The sequence below is a fragment of the Paramisgurnus dabryanus genome, chromosome 13 (assembly GCF_030506205.2).
Source record: "Paramisgurnus dabryanus chromosome 13, PD_genome_1.1, whole genome shotgun sequence".
Classification (NCBI taxonomy): domain Eukaryota; kingdom Metazoa; phylum Chordata; class Actinopteri; order Cypriniformes; family Cobitidae; genus Paramisgurnus; species Paramisgurnus dabryanus.
The window spans coordinates 24,032,812-24,050,714 of NC_133349.1; the positions used below are offsets into that span (position 1 = coordinate 24,032,812).

General features: G+C 35.7%; 2 protein-coding genes across 8 annotated transcripts in view; one reads left to right on the plus strand and one right to left on the minus strand.

The window, feature by feature from the left end:
• tnfrsf1a (tumor necrosis factor receptor superfamily, member 1a) lies at positions 1–8,680 on the minus strand. The gene is made up of 10 exons (XM_065261367.2): positions 8,642–8,680; positions 8,111–8,212; positions 6,960–7,065; positions 6,609–6,737; positions 6,084–6,233; positions 5,923–6,004; positions 4,429–4,508; positions 3,537–3,697; positions 2,876–2,993; positions 1–736 (listed from the first exon to the last, which is right to left on the minus strand). Exons 2-10 carry the CDS (start codon positions 8,171–8,173, stop codon positions 432–434), a joined length of 1,194 nt encoding a protein of 397 aa, XP_065117439.1. The 5' UTR covers positions 8,174–8,212; positions 8,642–8,680; the 3' UTR covers positions 1–431.
• LOC135751858 (uncharacterized) overlaps positions 8,122–17,903 on the plus strand; it is a 16,046-nt gene continuing 6,264 nt past the window's right edge. For 3 of the 7 annotated variants that reach the window (XM_065270139.2, XM_065270141.2, XM_065270140.2), the window contains exons 1-3: positions 8,122–8,236; positions 16,358–16,385; positions 17,464–17,605. In XM_065270139.2, coding sequence (XP_065126211.2) covers positions 8,172–8,236; positions 16,358–16,385; positions 17,464–17,605 — 235 coding nt within the window. In that variant the 5' untranslated portion in view covers positions 8,122–8,171. Of the gene's footprint in view, positions 8,237–11,865; positions 12,067–14,997; positions 15,602–16,318; positions 16,386–17,463; positions 17,606–17,903 lie in introns of those variants that run through there. The other 4 variants (XM_073811648.1, XM_065261375.2, XM_065261373.2 and 1 more) reach the window with 4 other exon arrangements.

Consider the following 17,903-nt stretch of genomic DNA (forward strand, 5'->3'; position numbering starts at 1 on the left):
AAAGCTTATCAAATTTTTATATTACTTATTTAATCTTGTCCTGTTTCGTGAGATTCGCCCCGATTCTAAAAAAGAAGAACTAGGAGAGTTTTTGGCTTTTCCATTACATGAGAAACATTTGCTGAAACCTTTAAAAGAGTCACACCCAGTTATTGTTCACAAATATATCCAAACCCCACTACACCCCACCACCCTTATTCAGATATAAACTCTTACAGCACTCATCGAGCCTTGACAACGCCATATAAAATCACAACATTATGCATATTCATAAAAAAAATACTAGGCAAAAAACGGTAGTGTGAAATTTGATCGACGACTAAAAAAATGCTGTCGCATGCATTTCCACTTCCACTTGAAAACAGTCCAGAAATGGAGTTAAGTGGAAGTTTAAGTTCTCTGTTAATGCCCTGTATGTCTCCATAATCATCTCATTGTGAAATGTTTCTGTCTTGTGAAAGGAACTTGGTCTCAACGCTATCTGCGCAGCTGGATAAATACATGTCTCTCAATGTATCTATAAACATCTGGATGAGGTGACACGACAAAATGTTGTTCCCTCCTCCACCGCACCTATCACTCCAAACCTTCAGCATTTGGTACTGGGCATCTTTGCACGCCCGGTGATCGTTTTCTGCTCTTTCAATGTCCGGCTCTGAGACACCAAGGCGCCGAACGAGTTCTTTAAATCGTCCGACAGGGATCTCATCCAACACAAAGTAGAAGAACTCGGGAACTGCAAGTGTAAAAGTCAGGGAAAGAGATGTGAATTACCCATTATTACTCAGGTTAACAATGGCTGCATCCTCCATGGGTGGCCTTTGTAGGCTGCATACGTCTTATTTCAGAATATTAACAATTATAAAGTTGACTATTATTCTTGTTTAATCTTGTGAATTGTTGTACTATGCATAAGACCGGTAAATATAATGCTCTGTTAACTGAAATAAACCAGGTTTAATGACATATGCAGCCTGCATATGCGACCTTAGGAGGAAGAAGCCTTCTGATTGAGAAATGGCCTGTGTGTAGCGGAAAAATACACAATGGATTAAAAGCACCACGAGAATATACAGTACTGTGCAAAAGTCTTACTGTAGGCCACCATGCAAGCATTAGATTTGTTGTTTTTGCAATTGTATAGTGATCATATATAATTATTTCTCAGTCTCTTTATTAGAATACAACCAGAAAATACAGGAAATGTGTGTGTAGTATTAAAACAGTATAAAAGTATAAGCTGAAGTGTCAAGTATTTACGGTAAACTCCCCTTCCATTTGACCAATAGCAGGCAACTGCAGGATCTCTTAAACCTAAATGAAATTAAATCCTAATTTCTAATTCTAATTGAATGACTTCAGGACTTCAGTCTCCTCAAAAAAAGCTCAAGATGTGTTTTGTGCCAAGAGAGGTCACACTAAATACTGACTGATGCCTGAAGAAAACATTTAGTCCTGAAAATTGTTTTGTTTTTAATTTTGTGTGCATATTTCCTGTATTTTCTGTTGCATCTTATAAAAGAGTGAAAAATAAATATGGATGGACATTAAAACTTTGCTAAAACAACAAAGCTGGTAATGGTGGCCTAAGACTTTTGCACAGTACTGTATATGTATAATATTTAAATGTGCAATTGATGGTAAATAAAGCACCTATTCAAACTAGTAGAATATATCACGGCTATCAGCCAATTATATTCGACAACCAGAAAGAACAGTTGTATAAGAAAATATAAATTCTAGTACCATAAATACAAAATATATGTCGTCATTATATTTGACTGTGGTATGAAAATTGGTTTCCTTAAATGGGTTTCATGAGGGAATTATAGGGGGCTCATGTGTTGATAAAAACTATGAATTAATTACAATTCAGGCATAAAATATAAATAAATCATAAAAAAAATCTAAATTGAACACTAACAATAACACTAAAAAGATGTGACCCTGGAGCACAAAACACATTTTTTTAAAATTGAGATTTATACATCATCTGAAAGATAAATAAATAAGCTTTCCATTGATGAGGTTTTTTAGGATAGGACATTATAAATACAAAGATATAGGAAATCTGGAATATGAGGGTGCAAAACAATTTAGAAAATCGCCTTTAAAGTTGTCTAATATATTTAATAAAGTTTTGATATATTTACGGTAGAAAATGTACAAAATATCTTCATGGAACATGATCTTACCTTAATATCATAATTATTTTTAGCATAAATAAATACAATTTTATTATAATTTTTTATAATTAGTGTATTTTTGGCTTTTGCTACAAATATACCTGTGCTACTAAAGACTGTTTTTGTGGTCCAGGGTAACATATTTTATTTGTCTAATTTGAATGTCATAAGACCATTAAACAACACAACAATATATCAGAAAAATGAGAATTCATGCAAAATTGACAGATGCACTTTACAAGAAAATTACCGGATGAAGAACCAACAGGTCATAATAACATAAAAGAAAAATACTACAGAAAAACTTTAAAATGCATGAAAAATAAATGTTTTTGAAGTTAAATGTGCTATTCAATTATTAAAATATTAACTTAAAATCTCATTGAGTATGGTAAATAATTGAAGTCAAGAGAATTGGCTGACAAAAAGTTTGAAAAGGCCTGGTATAGATAATGGAAAAAATTGTCCTGTTATTACACTCTCAGAAATAAAGGTTCAAAAGTTGTCACTGGGACGGTACCTTTTAAAAAGCTCCTAATATGTACCATTTTGGTACAGATATGTCCCTTTGAGGTACCAATATGCACCTTTTAGGTACCAATGTGTATCTTTTTGAAAAGGTACCGCCCCTGTAACTTTTGTACCTTCTTGTCCCTTTTGTCTGATAGTGTATAGAAACAAGTACATACTTTTAATCTCTCTTGGGACGCAGTCTGGAAGATCTCTGCACAGTTCTGTTTCATACAGCTGGTTTGAGCTTGAAACATCCTCTATCTCTGTGACTGATGAAACTTCTACCATCATTGGCTATGAAAAATATAAAAAATATGACAATTACTAAATAACACCAAACATTGATAACTAATCATTACAAAACATAACATGATCTTAAAACAGGGTCCATAATCTAATAACAAAAATATGGGGTACTGCAATAGTTCCCCAAATTTCAGGCTGATTTCAAACAAATTAAAGCTGTAAAACATCAGCTAAATAAAAATTAAAAATTAAGTTCATTCAATTAATAGTTATTATTTTAATGTAACTATATTCATGTTATAGGCTGGGCTTAGTTTTTCGACATTAGACATTGTAAGATATTACGCTGTTTAAAAAGTCTTCTTGTTTTTGTATTTTCATATTTGCGGTTCCCTTTCTAAGTCTGTGGGATGTCTGAGTTGCCAATCCCTTCTCTAGAATATTACATTAGTATGTGTTTACTATCAAACATGAATCATTCACTGCTAGAAAGAATATTGATTACGAATTTATCGTCAAACGTGAATCATTCATAGTGAGAGGAATGATAGCGTGGCATCTCTCATTTCATAAGTAAGTAACTGGGTTTACCTCGTCTTCAGGCTTCGCCTTATCATCACGTGATGACGACTGGTTCGACGAAGCTCGTTTCCTTTTCCTCCAGAGCCTGATGGCCTCGTATAACATAAACACTCCCACCAATACGGCTATGATGCATGCGCAAATCGGGACCACTATTTGAGAAACTGTGTCTGAAACATCAATGTAACAAAACAAGTTTAAAATCACTGGAAATGAGCGTGTTTAACTCTAATATGACCTTTCGTTGTCACACGCATTGTTTTTTTGGACAAAGTGCAGACAGCTTAGTCATGGCAGGGCAAATTCAAACAGATATTGTTATGACACACCGTATGCTAGAGGGGAGTTCCCAGAGTTAGTCATGCTTTCTGAGAGATTGTGCTGGGAATTAATTAAAAACGTGCATTCAATAATCTAGGGGGTTACGTTTTACATGTGTTAACATGCTGAGTTGCATGACTGGTATAAAGCTGTCAAATACTGTATTAACAATTCGCGCCACTCATAGATGCTGTCACATATTTCCTGTCTACTGCCTGTGCTTCCCCTTAATAAAACCACAAAACTTTGCTGTCAGAGACATACCTTAGCATTCATATGTGGCTTTATAGGCTTATTAAAATACATGCATTAAAAATCACAAGCACAACGTTTCATTTTCTCTTGCATTATCCGAATGTTTGAATACAGAAGCAATACTGTTGTGTAGCTCTTGTGATAACTTGATTTCATACCTGATCAATCTGTATGCAAAAGTAGTACAAGGACAATTTACTTCAATAACTGTGTACATCTGGACCTGATTAGACCTTTTATAGGCCGTTTTATTGGTGCGTTATTTCATCATGGTAGTGTTCCCGTAAATTCTGATCAATGTTGATTTACAGTAACTATCACTTACTGCTAGGAGGAGTAGTCGCATGAATCGGGGTTCTTGTTGGAACTTCGGATTTGCACAGGTGTTCACACCCAAAACGACATCTGCATGACATAAGGACACTTTATAACATTTTTTATTTACATTAAAAACACTTTGTGAATGAACTATTGCTACAGTCTAATGGCACAGATGGATGTCTTATTGCTAAACCATTCACTTACAAAATATAATTTCTGTTTATAATGCACTGAACGACATTACAGGGTTCATTCTGATACTCTATAGCACAAATGTTGCATAACACAATATGCTCTGTTAGCAGTCATTCATTTATTTTTTAAGTTTGCAATTACACTTTCATTAGTATTTGGTTCATCATGTGATCAATATAACAAAATGTAAAGGTGCATTGTGTAACTTTTAGGACGGTTTCACATTTGGTGCGATTGCCTGGTCCGAACCCGAGTTCGATTGCTTCCCCCTCCCCATGCCCCCCATGGACTGTGTTCACATATTATTTTTGCATCCGAACCGCGGTACGCTTGCATCATCAAGCTGCAGCCAGCGCGTTCTCATGTTGCTTGGCAACCGCTGTAAATGAGAAGACGACAAGCGTGATTGACGAACTCCAAGCAGAGAGATGATTTCTGAATGCCTCCGCAAAAATTGACGTCGGCGGACAGCCCGTTGTCATCGAAACGACTTTAGTATGTTTGGGGCAGACAGACACAAGTGCTTTTCTGTATTATTTCTTTGAAAACAAAACCAAAGGTTTAAAAAAATAAGAACAAAAGTCAAGCAAGCATTCTATGCATTTTGTTGTCAAGGTAAGTGCACGCACACAAACACACACGTCTGTTTTGGTGGGACATTCCATATAATACGTAATTAACAGTGGTTCACTTCCACGATTTGGTACGATTGCGCTCACATTAGCAGCGAACTGATCTGGAGTTCACATGAACCGGACCCCAGACCACCCTTTTCAAGCGTACTCGAGTACGTTTCGCGGGTGCACACCCGAGTTCGGAAGACAGAACTCTGATGTCAATCGAACCCGGGTGCGCACCAAAAGTGCTAATGTGAAAACGCCCTTAGAAGGATCTCTTGACAGAAATGCAATAAAATATTCATAACTATATTATCAGTGGTGTATAAAGACCTTACATAATGAACTGTATTGTTTTCATTATCTTAGAATGAGTCGTTTTTATCTACATACACCGTGGGTCCCCTTACGTGAAAGTCGCCGCCACGTTTCTACAGTAGCCCTAAATGGACAAAATATGTTATAGAGTGTGTTTTGTCACTACGTTGTCTCAGACAATGACGTATTTGTCCTAGCTTCTCTATGCTTTTCATCCTTTAGGTGTGGACTGAGCCGTCGGTTGCAATTCACAGTCTCACCGCTAGATGCCGCTAAAAGTCCCACATTGCACCTTTAAATTTTGGTTGAACTTCACCTTTAACCCCTGAGAAAGTGATAGACCATCTAAAAAAAGTACTGTGACTTACTCATCACATGGCTCACAAAGGTTGTTTTTCACTTTGTAATGTTTGTCTTTGCATATACAGTGGTTATAGTTTTCCCCAGTACCTGACAAAAACAAAAGCATTAACTACATTCTGCAATATTAATAAATGATTTGATACATTTTTATTAAGCTTGAACTTACAATTTCCAGCTGTCAACTGTCCATCTCCACATGTTTTACATTTTTTACATTCTTGCGTCGTGTCGTCTAACATCTTCATGTAATATCCGTCCAGACATTTACACTCAGTGTTTTTGGTGATCGTACAGTCTGACATCGTGACCATATTGTCTATGAGTGAGTAATGAACAAATAAAAAAACAAATTATTTGATGTGTGAACATTATTAATATTTTATTATCATATTATTTTACAGATACTATAGCATTATAAATATAACACAGTTTGATTTATATAACAGACACTTATCTGTACATCTTCTAAAGGACTTACTATAATACCATGTATTGCTATTTTATACATTTTCTGCCTTTCTACACATTTTTATGTCTCTAGTAATTGTTCTGCAATTAATTTTTGTGTAAAGCTGCTTAGAAAACAATGCACAGATGAAATATAGACTTAAATAAGGATAATTTAAGAAAACCATAGAATAATAAAAAACAAACAAAAAAATAAGATTATCAAAATAGAAATAATAATTACCTTTATCACATTTTTTGCAACTGAAGCATTTATCATAAAAGTTGGATTTGGGTGAGTAAGTCCCATTCTCACATTTCTCACAGACTGACCTTTGTCCCTGGCCAAGGCATTTGTCTTTAAGCTTATACCCTAAAGAAAAGTACAAAAAGGAAATTAAAGAGCAGTCTATAAAAGTTAAACCAAACATTTGTGATAAACACTGTTGTTCAGGTTATATTAGCAAACACACCCTGGTGGTACATTATTCAAAGGTGACTTTGAAAAGCTCTTTCAAAATGTACAGCTCTGAAATTTTTCAATGGATGGACCTAAACTACACGTTCATATACAAATGAAATAATTTTGCTTTACCTGGATGACATTTATCACAACAGAATCCAAGATTATAGTATTCATTCTCAGCACATTTAACCAATGCAGCTGCATCTACTGTTGCATACGGTTGGCTGATTAAAACCTGTGGGCAACATCATGTTGAGTTAGAAATGCGTATCATAGTATAGTTTCTTCTTTAGTATATAGTACACATACAGTGCACACAATGCTAAACCAGCCTGCTACACCAACTTAAACAGCTAAAACCAGGCTGGGAGACCGGCTAAAATCTGTCTTTTCAGTAGGGATACCCTTTATAATAGTGATCCCCTACATTTTAGTGTCCTTTTTTATCTGTACATTTTCCCAGTAAGGATTCCAAATGTTCTGCAGATAAGTTTTATCTTATAAATAAGTAGTTCTCAAACATTTCGGCATAAAATGTCATAAAACTGGGCCCCCCTGGCACGCCCCAATGTTTGAAAACCATTGTCATAAACCAATCTAACCAATTCAGAAATTTAAAAAACTGTAAGCATTGTGAATAATGAATTGAAACATTATATTAAAGTTATTGATGATAGGTCAAAACCATACACTTGAAGCTTGTTGTAAGAGACTAGAAAAGCGTAGCACCAGAACAACCCAAGCGAAAGTTGATCAACAAAAATTTCTAGTGGTGGGTAGATTAAAAAATAACCCAAAAGGATAAAAAAAATCGGCACACGAAAATTAGGAGAAAAGCTCCAAATTATTTTTTGTCCAGAGGCCAAAAAGTGCAAAACCTTTTGGGTGATAAACCAACGCAGTGTTTTTAACCATACGCTTGCGTCCATTTAATAGGCTTATTACGTAATTATTAAAAAAAAATCACCATAAAGGTAAATGATAAGAATACATACACTTTACAAAACATACCCATAATCTATTTAAAGCTTTTAAAAAAGGTTTTAATTATATACAGTACATATAAATGGTTTAGGAGTGTAAGGAGATCTAGTCAACTGTTTTTCGCTATATCAATAAAAAAAACGTAGCCAATTAACCAATCAAAGCACATACAGAAGCTCATTAAAAATACAGAATATATCTCTCTCTGAAAAAGATTTCGCCTCCATGGCCATTTTATACAGTATCCATTTGAAGACAATATCTCATCAGTAAATGCTTTGTAAATGTTTTGTTACCAGAAATAAAGAAATGATGATGATGTGAAGCGTCCAGCGGTGAGATGTGCTGTCGTGCCTCATGATCGCTCGAGGGCGCTGTTTCTCACTTCATCAATCACACTTGACGGATCCACGGTTGCATGGGTAAGAAGAAAGAATTTTATTCATTTCTATCTCTGAACACTATTGACATTATTTAGTCAAGAAGTCGCAAGGTAAAGTCTAATGTTACTCAGGGCATATTCCGTGTCTATCGTGCAGTGTAATATTACAGTAACATAATCCTGTTGCGCAATAACTCTTACAAAATAGCAATCAATGGCATTTCCGCAGAGAACTTTTTCTAACTTTTCAAAAACTTTAAAACGTGTTTTTAAATTAATATTGATGTTAAGAGCAACCCCATACAACTGAAAGCTGTAAAATGGGGAGACGTTTTAACATTTCCAACTTTTTCAAACCTACGGTACAACCTCAACACCCACTAAAATGTCACACTGATATTGATCTAACTTACTGTAGTTCCGTGCGGAGAGCGCGTGACCTTACCTTCACTCATTGCTATTAAACATCCTCTTTTCTGTATCGTTCAAAAACGTTTATCATCCTCAATTAAGTCCAAATATACAAAACGGGTTAGAAATGTTAAGTTTGTGAAGTTGGTTCTTCGTCCATCTCTTCAGAGACGGGGCAGTCGTTTACTGGAAATGGTATGCGTCACAACACTGAACTGCTCCTCCTCGTGCCACACATCATATGATGCAGGAATTCGAGGCGCCAGGAAGAAACCGAAACTTAAAATCGACTTGGAGTTGTTTGTGCTTATAAACATGACATTACGATATGCGAGGTAATAATGCCACAAACTTTCAGTCCAGAATAAATGCACAAATCCTACTAATGTTTTATACAGAAAGAATGAAGACATTATGTTGCAGGACAATAGACGGAAGTATTTTGGATCCAGCCAATCATTTACTAACAAAAAAATGCATGCAACATTCTTGCACGTTCACTAACGAGCAAAGGATCATTTATTCATATTAAATGTATCCATACACTCTAAAAACATACGGTGCTAAATAGCACCAAAAGTGGTTCTTTGTAATCATAGAAGAACCATTTTTAGTGCCATATAGCACCAGTAAGGCACCTGTGTAGAACCATATAGTGCTATGTAGAACCATACAATATGTGGTGTTAAAATGGTGCTATATGGCCCCTGTATGGTTCTTCATAGATGCTTCATGTTAGAATAAAATAAGAATGAAGTTTTGATTCAAACCACATACAAACATAAGTCTTCATTGTATTTACGATTTTGGGTATAATTTGCAGAAATTAACTCTTGGCCACTTGCCTCTAAATAGAAGTAGTTTACATGCTACAATGCTTTTTTCATTATTCTGTCAAAGTCATTCATTAAAAAAAAGTGTAATAGATAAAAGTTTTTTTATTGTAATAAAAACGGAATATGATTGCACTTTTTTGGCTACAAAATAAATATCAGATACTGACGCATATGCCTTCAGATTATCTTAAATTTAAGGTCAAGAAGAGGAACATTTCCCTCAAGTGAACTTAAACTTTTGAACTGTTTGTTTACGTTTTTATTGTTGTTGAATTAGATAACAACAGTGTCAGTAATGAAAAATTGCACATTTTGAAATATGTTTTTACTTTCTGCACATGGAATATAAGATAAATGAACTCCTAGACGGTTTACTGCTGAGTAGAAAGATGCATAATGAAGTGAAGACAGAACTTCCTCACCTCAATTACCACATCCTGTCTGCACTTCCCCTGCAGTGTAACCATGGAGATTATAATACCCACGGGTTATTACATAAACAGATTAATTCAAAACCAAAACAAAACTAAATTATGCTGCTAATTGGGTATAATAGATCCAAAAGGCTGTTGGCTGAGATATCTTAGATAGTTAATCTTAGATAGCTGTGGTCTCCTGTTACATTTACAGTAAGACTTCATAAACCGCTGACATGCAAATCTCTCATAATCTTTAATATGATGAGACATACATCTCTTCACTAGTAAATCACATCAGTGTAATATTTAGAAAGGTGGATATGTACCGTAAATTTGAAAATGCAATTTATGCAGCCAGTGGTGTGGTGCATGTGGTTAGACTGTGACCTAACATGAACCTTACAATCTTTAAAAGATTTTTTAAAGATAAAATGGAGGATGTTGCTTTTAAATGGGCCATAGCATGAAAATCTGAATTTTTCCATGTTTAAGTGCTATTATTGGGTCCCCAGTGCTTCTATCAACCTAAAAAATGTGAAAAAGATCAACCCAGTAACTTAGGTATGGTAAACCATTCTCTACAAGCACATGAAAAAATAGGTATTTGAAATTTGGCTCTCCTTATGATGTCATAAGGAGCTCTTATTATAATAATACCACCCCCGAATCTGCACTATCCAACCACAGCACAGCACAGAAAAAGAGAGAGGGAGAAAATAATTCACAGCACAATTTAATTTTAATTGCAACAAACCACCATCATTGTGATCATTGTTTGCACTTCATCCACTCATTTGCATTATAAAAGACACACCCCAAAACGCCACATTTTTGCACACATCTACAAAGTGGCAATTTTAACATGCTATAATAAATTATTTATATGGTATTTTGAGCTAAAACTTCACATATGTGCTCTGGGGACACCACATATTTATTTGACATCTTAAAAAAGTCTTGTGACATGGCCCCTTTAATAAAAGAATACAAAATCTTTACACTGTCAGAAAAAATGGGCAACATATGTTGCCCAGCTGTCACTGGGGGAGTAACCTTTCAAAAAGTAAAGCTTTGCACCTTAAGAGTTCATATTAGTACCTAAAGGTTCATGCAGGTATTGGTACCAAAGAGAGTTTTTTTGGAACCTCAAATGTAGGCTATATTGGTAATACTAAATGTATACATATCTGTACAATTTTTTAAAACAGTGTAATACGATAAGCATATGACACATGTGTTTAAAAGTTGATGTTAAGCAAAAATTTTAAGTTGATGTTATGCAATTATGCAAAAATCTGCAAAGCTTTCTATGGAATTCTGTGTGGGTTTGCTTTTTATAACACCAAAGTGGCAGCAACCAACATCTTGTAACTGAAATATAACAGATAGATCGTAAATAACAAAGACGACAATGTTAAAAAGTGTGGATGTTGTGTGATTGTACGTCAAAGAAATGAATGACTCACACAGCTGACTAAAATTTTTACTCCTCTTATCACTTTAATAACCATACACTGCAAAAAGTGTCCAGTTCGGTAAGGACCTTTTTCTGACAGTTTTCTCTACAAACCCATGTGTCAGGCACCTCATCACCCCTTTTACGATAAAAAACACTTTATATTATGCTAAACTTAGCTGGGCTCACAACTTATTTTAAATCCAAAGTTCACTTGTATCTCTTTCTAATAAATGCAACTTCTCAAGAACCAATCCTAAAGACAAAGGGCTTCATTGCTATGCCGATAATAACACACCCTCATAAGTCATTCCAGCATGCTTGTCTTCTAGATATCTCAGCTTAAATGAAGGAACATCACCTTTCTCCAGATGACACTTTGTTGGCACTTGGGGGGGGGGCAAGGCTATACCTGCCTTGAGATTCAGGGCGCACTTATATTATACAAACCAAACCAAGCCCCAGCGCGATTGTCACCCCTCCCTGCATGCACGAACACTGTACTTTTATCGATCCAAGCCCGGGGGCGCTTTCGTTATTAAGAAAAAAGCAGGAAGTATTCGCTCCCTTAACACTGGAACAGATCGTAATGTTAACTCTGTGTTTTTTATTAGGAGTTGTTTGTTGCGCGAGGACAGCCAGCCCTCTCACATACCATCATATTGCTTAGATTATCTGTCACCTGTGGAGCTCGGACATTCACGTATCAAAAGGTTTTTTACGGAGGCAGATGAAGGTGAGTGGTCGGGTAATTGACGTCTCTCCTTTTGAATCGCACTCACACCATAGCCTTAAGCGCCTTAGGCCAAGTGAACCGCGCTCCAGATCACCTCTGCAACCTGACCGGGGCGCGATTAACCGAACCGCGAGCGATCACAGAGTCAAACGAACCATCCTTTGGGGGTCAAACGTGCCGGGGCGTGGTTTGGATAGTAGTTGTCGCAGGAAAACAAGTGTGTCTCTTGGTGTTTGCTGCTATTTTTGGATTGGGTTTGCTCAGAGTTTTGGCGTGGCCAGGTAGCTTACTTTGTAAGGTTGGAACAATAAATATTTTTTAAAGCAAGACAGACCTTTTCTACTTACAGCATTCAGATAGACTTCAGATCCTCTGCACTTTTTTATATTTTTTTGTAGCCTATTTCTGTTGCATCGTGATACTACTACACTGTAACAAGTTGGATTAACTTAAAAAAAATACTTCAACTGCTAATGCCTAAAAATGAGAAGTTTTTTCTTATATTTTAACTTAAATTTTCTCACTTTGAGATAAATTTTTTTGTTGAAAATGTTTGAATATTTTAGATGTTACCAGCTGAAGTAATTTTCTAGCAAAACAATTGTTATTTTTGCCCCCCAAAATATGTACTTTTAAACCACAACTTCTCATCTCAGGTGAAACATTCCAGTGTTTACAAGTGTGGAGAAAGAGGAGTCGGACCATTGTTGTAGTGGAATGATATTAATTAATGTCTTTGTGTCAGTTTATTCTTTAAAGGGACTGTAAGTAGGATTTTAAGTGTTTTATTAACCAAAATCAATGTCTTTATTTATAAATATGTCCTGGTTGGTGTCAAATTTCTTCTCTTTACTTACATTGAACGGGTAAGTCCAAGGAAGCTTCCATGTCGTTCCGCCGTATTGATAAACTATAGTAGCAGAGAGGGACAAAAAGCACTAGCCTACCAACGCGTTTCCACAACGCGTTTTCATTCAGAACACGTGAACCAGCTGAAGCGGACAAGGAGATCAGTGAGTACATAACGGCTACCGTAGATGCAACACACATTTGGAAAGGCGAGGCGCTAGAGAGCACTGTTCGTTTGAATGCAAAAATACAATTTCACCACTAGATGGGGTAAATCCAACTTATTGTCCCTTTAAAATGGTCTGCAAGTTTCATATATGTCGCGCGTGAACTTTCGACGTGATTACATAATACATAAGGTCACTCTGGTGCGTCAAGATGAGAAGTTGTGGTTTAAAAGTAATTTTTTTTATTTTTGGGCGAATATGACAATCATGTTGCTAGATACGGTTGGAATCGTTTAGGGCCCTTTAAAGGGATAGTTTGGCCAAAAACGATATTAAACCCATGATTTACTCACTCCCAAGCTGTCTGAGTTGCATATGTCCATCGTTTTTCAGACAAACACATTTTCGGATATTTTAGAAAATGTTTTAGATCTTTCAGTTGATTAAATGTAATGTTACGGGGTTCACCCATAGTCCACGACCTTCAGGTCCAAAAAAAGTGCATCCATCCTTCACAAATTAAATCCAAACGGCTCCAGGATGATAAACAAAGGTCTTCTGAGGGTAATCCGCGCGGTGTTGTTGTTGAATTACCCTCAGAAGACCTTTGTTTATCATCCTGGAGCCGTTTGGATTTAATTTGTGAAGGATGGACGCACTTTTTTTGGACTTGAAGGTCGTGGACTATGGGTGGACCACGTAACATTAAATTTAATCAACTGAAAGATCTAAAACATTTTCTAAAATATCTGAAAATGTGTTTGTCTGAAAAACGATGGACATATGCAACTCGGACAGCTTGGGGGTGAGTAAATCATGGGTTTAATATCGTTTTTGGCCGAACTATCCCTTTAAAGCTGCATTGAAACTGCAATTTTAAACTGCATAGAAACTGTAAACTGTTGAGGTCCAATAAAGTCTACTATATGGAGAAAATTCTGGAATGTTTTCCACAAAAAAAATTATTCTCGACTGAAAAAAAAAACTTAAACAACTTGGAGAACATAGGGGTGAGTAAATATCATGATTTTTTATGAAAGTGGAATATTCCTTTAAAGAAAAACTGTTACACAGCAAAGATTCAATTTTTGACCCAAAGCACACAGCCAAGAAACACAGGAATGGATAAAAGACAACTCTTTCGAATGTCCTACACTCATATAAAGATACTTGAAAGTTTCTTCACAGCCATGCCATAGAAGAACTATTTTTGTTTGCTCAAAGAACCATTTATTCAAAGGAACCATTTCTTTCTCACCTTTTTATAAAGGACCTTTCTTGCCACAAAGAACCTTTTTTGAAACCGAAGGTTTTTTTTTACATTTTAAAGGTTCTTTATACTGTAGAACCAGTTAGACAACAAAGGTTCTTCTATGGCATCGTGAGGCACCTTTATTTTTTAAAGAGGCAGAGTCCTTACCCTTCTGAACATCAAAGACCTGAAAAATGACTGTCCACCGACGGTCCACATCTGACCTAGCTTGAGAGGATTTGCAAAGGAGAACGGTAGAAAAAAAAACCCTAATCCAGTTGTGAAAGCTAGTTGCGTCATACCCAAAAAAACCTTCAATAGCGCTTATACTAAGTACTGGGTAAAGGGTCTGAATACTTTGATACTTTTATTTTTGACAAATTTAAGGACATTGCTAAAATTTGGTTTTACAGATGAGAAATGATTTACAGATTAAATGAGTAAATATTGACAGAGTTTTGGGTGAACTATTCATTTAACAATCATTAACTTACCCTCAATGATAAGTTTAACATACCTAAAAAAAACTCCTCTGTTCACTCCCATAGCTCTCACTCCTAACTTATTTAATGTTGGCATGTAGGTCAAAATGCTAAATCCTTCCTAATCAAATTGAGTCTCCTAAATTAATGAACTGCTTTAAATCTATGTGGGCAGGTCAAAGCTTTCTAGATGTCTGAGGTACTAAAGGCCTTCTTCATCAAGTTGCCACATACACAAAATTGCTGATCTACACCACGGGGGTAACACAGTGGTAGCACCTTCTTTGAAGTTCATCATCCATTGAATCATTTTGCACACATTCAGACGTAAAGACCTCGCAGTATAGCGTAATGTGAAAACCCACCTAAAGTCATTTTTTGCTGATTTGCCATTTTCTACAGTACATAAACCCATCCTACATAATGTACAGAACATATAACCTTAAAATATTTGATATTGACTGAGCAAGGCCACGTCAATACTTTAAATCAAACTTTGATGCTCCTAATCTTTAGCACGAATTTCACAGACACGGTCAAATGTATCTCACTATTGACAAGTGATGATGACACCCATCACCTCTGCCCCAGTGTTCATACTTATGGACTGTGAATATAAATGTGCTTAACAGAAGTCCAAAATGCAAACGCCTCACACCCTGTGCTCACTCATAAAGGGAAAGCTCTTTTACTTGAAGACTAGAGCCGTGTACGGTTGCATACCCGTCAGCAGTTGATGATATCACTTTTTGAGTAATCTGCGCTTCCTATAGTAAAAGAGTTGTAGTGATGCTGTGGTAAGCCCTTCTTTTACTGTAAAACTGCCATGTGTCTGTGTGTATGCACGTGTGCTGCGGTCGCTGCATGAGCTATCAGAAGAACATGACTCCTCACTCTGTAGAAGTACCAAATAAAAACCGATGTGTTGAAATGACAAGTCAAAGCTGAGTTGGGGAGATTGAAGCAGATAGAGAAAAACTAAGTAAATGTATACTGGATTATTAATGATATGGTTGTATAGACACTGAAAACAACATCAGTGGAAGTCTAATAGGAAGTAAAAAAAGTGATCATTAATTAGTTAATCTGAACTCTTTGGATTGGATGTGATGGGCCGTTATAGCATTGACCTCATTGCTAATCTCTTATTTCAGAATGAGTAGCTTTCAACTGTTTTTAGTCATGCTTTTACTCAGAATGAGAGACCCTTTTTATCTGAGTTTGTGTGCACATGTGTTTGTTTCAAAGAGACAGAAAGAGAGCGCGCGCGCGCGAGAGAGAGAGAGTTTGTTTTGGAACTAGTTAAAAGTTCAAAAAAAGACAAAAGTGCTTTGATGGAAAGTTTGGGGTGGGGAAAAAGAGGTGCATGAGAGGTAAAGACAGAGAGTTGTGCTGTTGCTTAGAGGGTCCCATAGACAAGAGTCATCCAATCGACAGTTTAAATATGACTCATCGTGACATTTCAGATAACGATTTAATGCTCAAGTCTTGTCCCATCACCTTCAATGTTTCAGAGGGGCTCGACTAACTCACATATCTTGTGTCTTTCTCAGCATCTCCTGTCTTGTTCACATGTTCAAGGTAAGACTTTGCTCTGTGAGTACTCAAAGTTGTGCACTTTAGTTGTAATGTATTTGTCATATGCTGTGGTCTAATAACATATGTTATAAGAATGTAAGTTTATATAGATATTTATTAAAAGTTAAAGGTCATGATGAACTTGAATCTATTGGTTAAAGGGGTATTTTACCTAAAAATTAAAATGTTGTCATCATTTACTCACTCTCATGTTGTTACAAACCTGTATACATTTATTTGTTCTGATGAACACAAAGAAAGATATTTTGAGCAATGTTTGTAACCAAATAGTTATTGAGCACCATTGACTTCCATAGTATTCTTCTTCCCTACTATGGAAGTCAATGATGCTTCTGTTTTTTGGTTAATTAGCCTACAGATATCTTTCTTTGTGTGATCAGGTTTGTAACAACACGAGGGTAAATAATGACAGAATTGTCATTTTTGGGTGAACTATCCCTTTGAGAAAGAGCAGGATGTACTTTGGTTTCATGGTTATCCTGTTTATAGAAGAATAGATTGCGAAACAAGTAAGACCTCTTAAAGAAGTCTTAAATATTTATTATAATAATTTATATGTTCACCTGTTTATTGGTTTTGGCAGTACAAATGCATTTAATGAAAAAACATACATATAACTGTCTGTACTTTTATATAATACATTAACTGAATATGATTTGTTTGATGTTTTTGAAGAATAAACATAAATGTATCATTGACTAGTAAATCATAATCAACATAAAGTGATTTAAATTAATTTGGTAATCTTTATCAGTTATGTTTAGTCAAATTTTTAATATACTTAATGATCAAATGTGACCCTGTCTGTGACACCCATGCTAAAGTCTCATAATCTAATGATGAGATTAGGAACATCAAAGTTTGATTTCAATAAAAGATTTCACATTGATTTCAATCTTTGACATGACCTCAATATTCAATTCTTTACATTATGTAGGATTGTTTAATGTAGAAAACCAAAAAATGATTTTAGCTGGGTTTCCCAGGCACAAATACATGTAGTTATTGCAGGTGTTGTGTCATTTCGTACGTTCACACGTCAATTATCTCTTCCAATCAGATGCTTACCCTGCTTAATATCCTGCTGCTCTCATCACATGTCCTTCCTCTGGTCCAATCATTGAAATGTGATGAAAGAACAGAATACCTTGAATCCTTTGAGAATCCAGTAAGAGATCAATGCTGCAAGAAATGTGCACCAGGTAAATAAAATCTTTGAGCAGAAACGAGTGAGTCAGAATTGGATTTAAGATTTGATTCGGCTAAGATTTGATAATAAACTGCATTAAATTTAGATGGGCTGTATTGAGTTGAGTTGCGTTTCAGGGAAATCTCTTTCTTCTTAAGCGTATGAGCTCAGCATAGTTCATAGATGAATAAATGATGGAGTGATATATGATGTCTACACACAGGTAGAGCTCATAACAGGCTTGATTAACTAAAACTGAGAATGTTTATATATTTAATACAGACTTGCTTATCAATTATGTATGAATATTT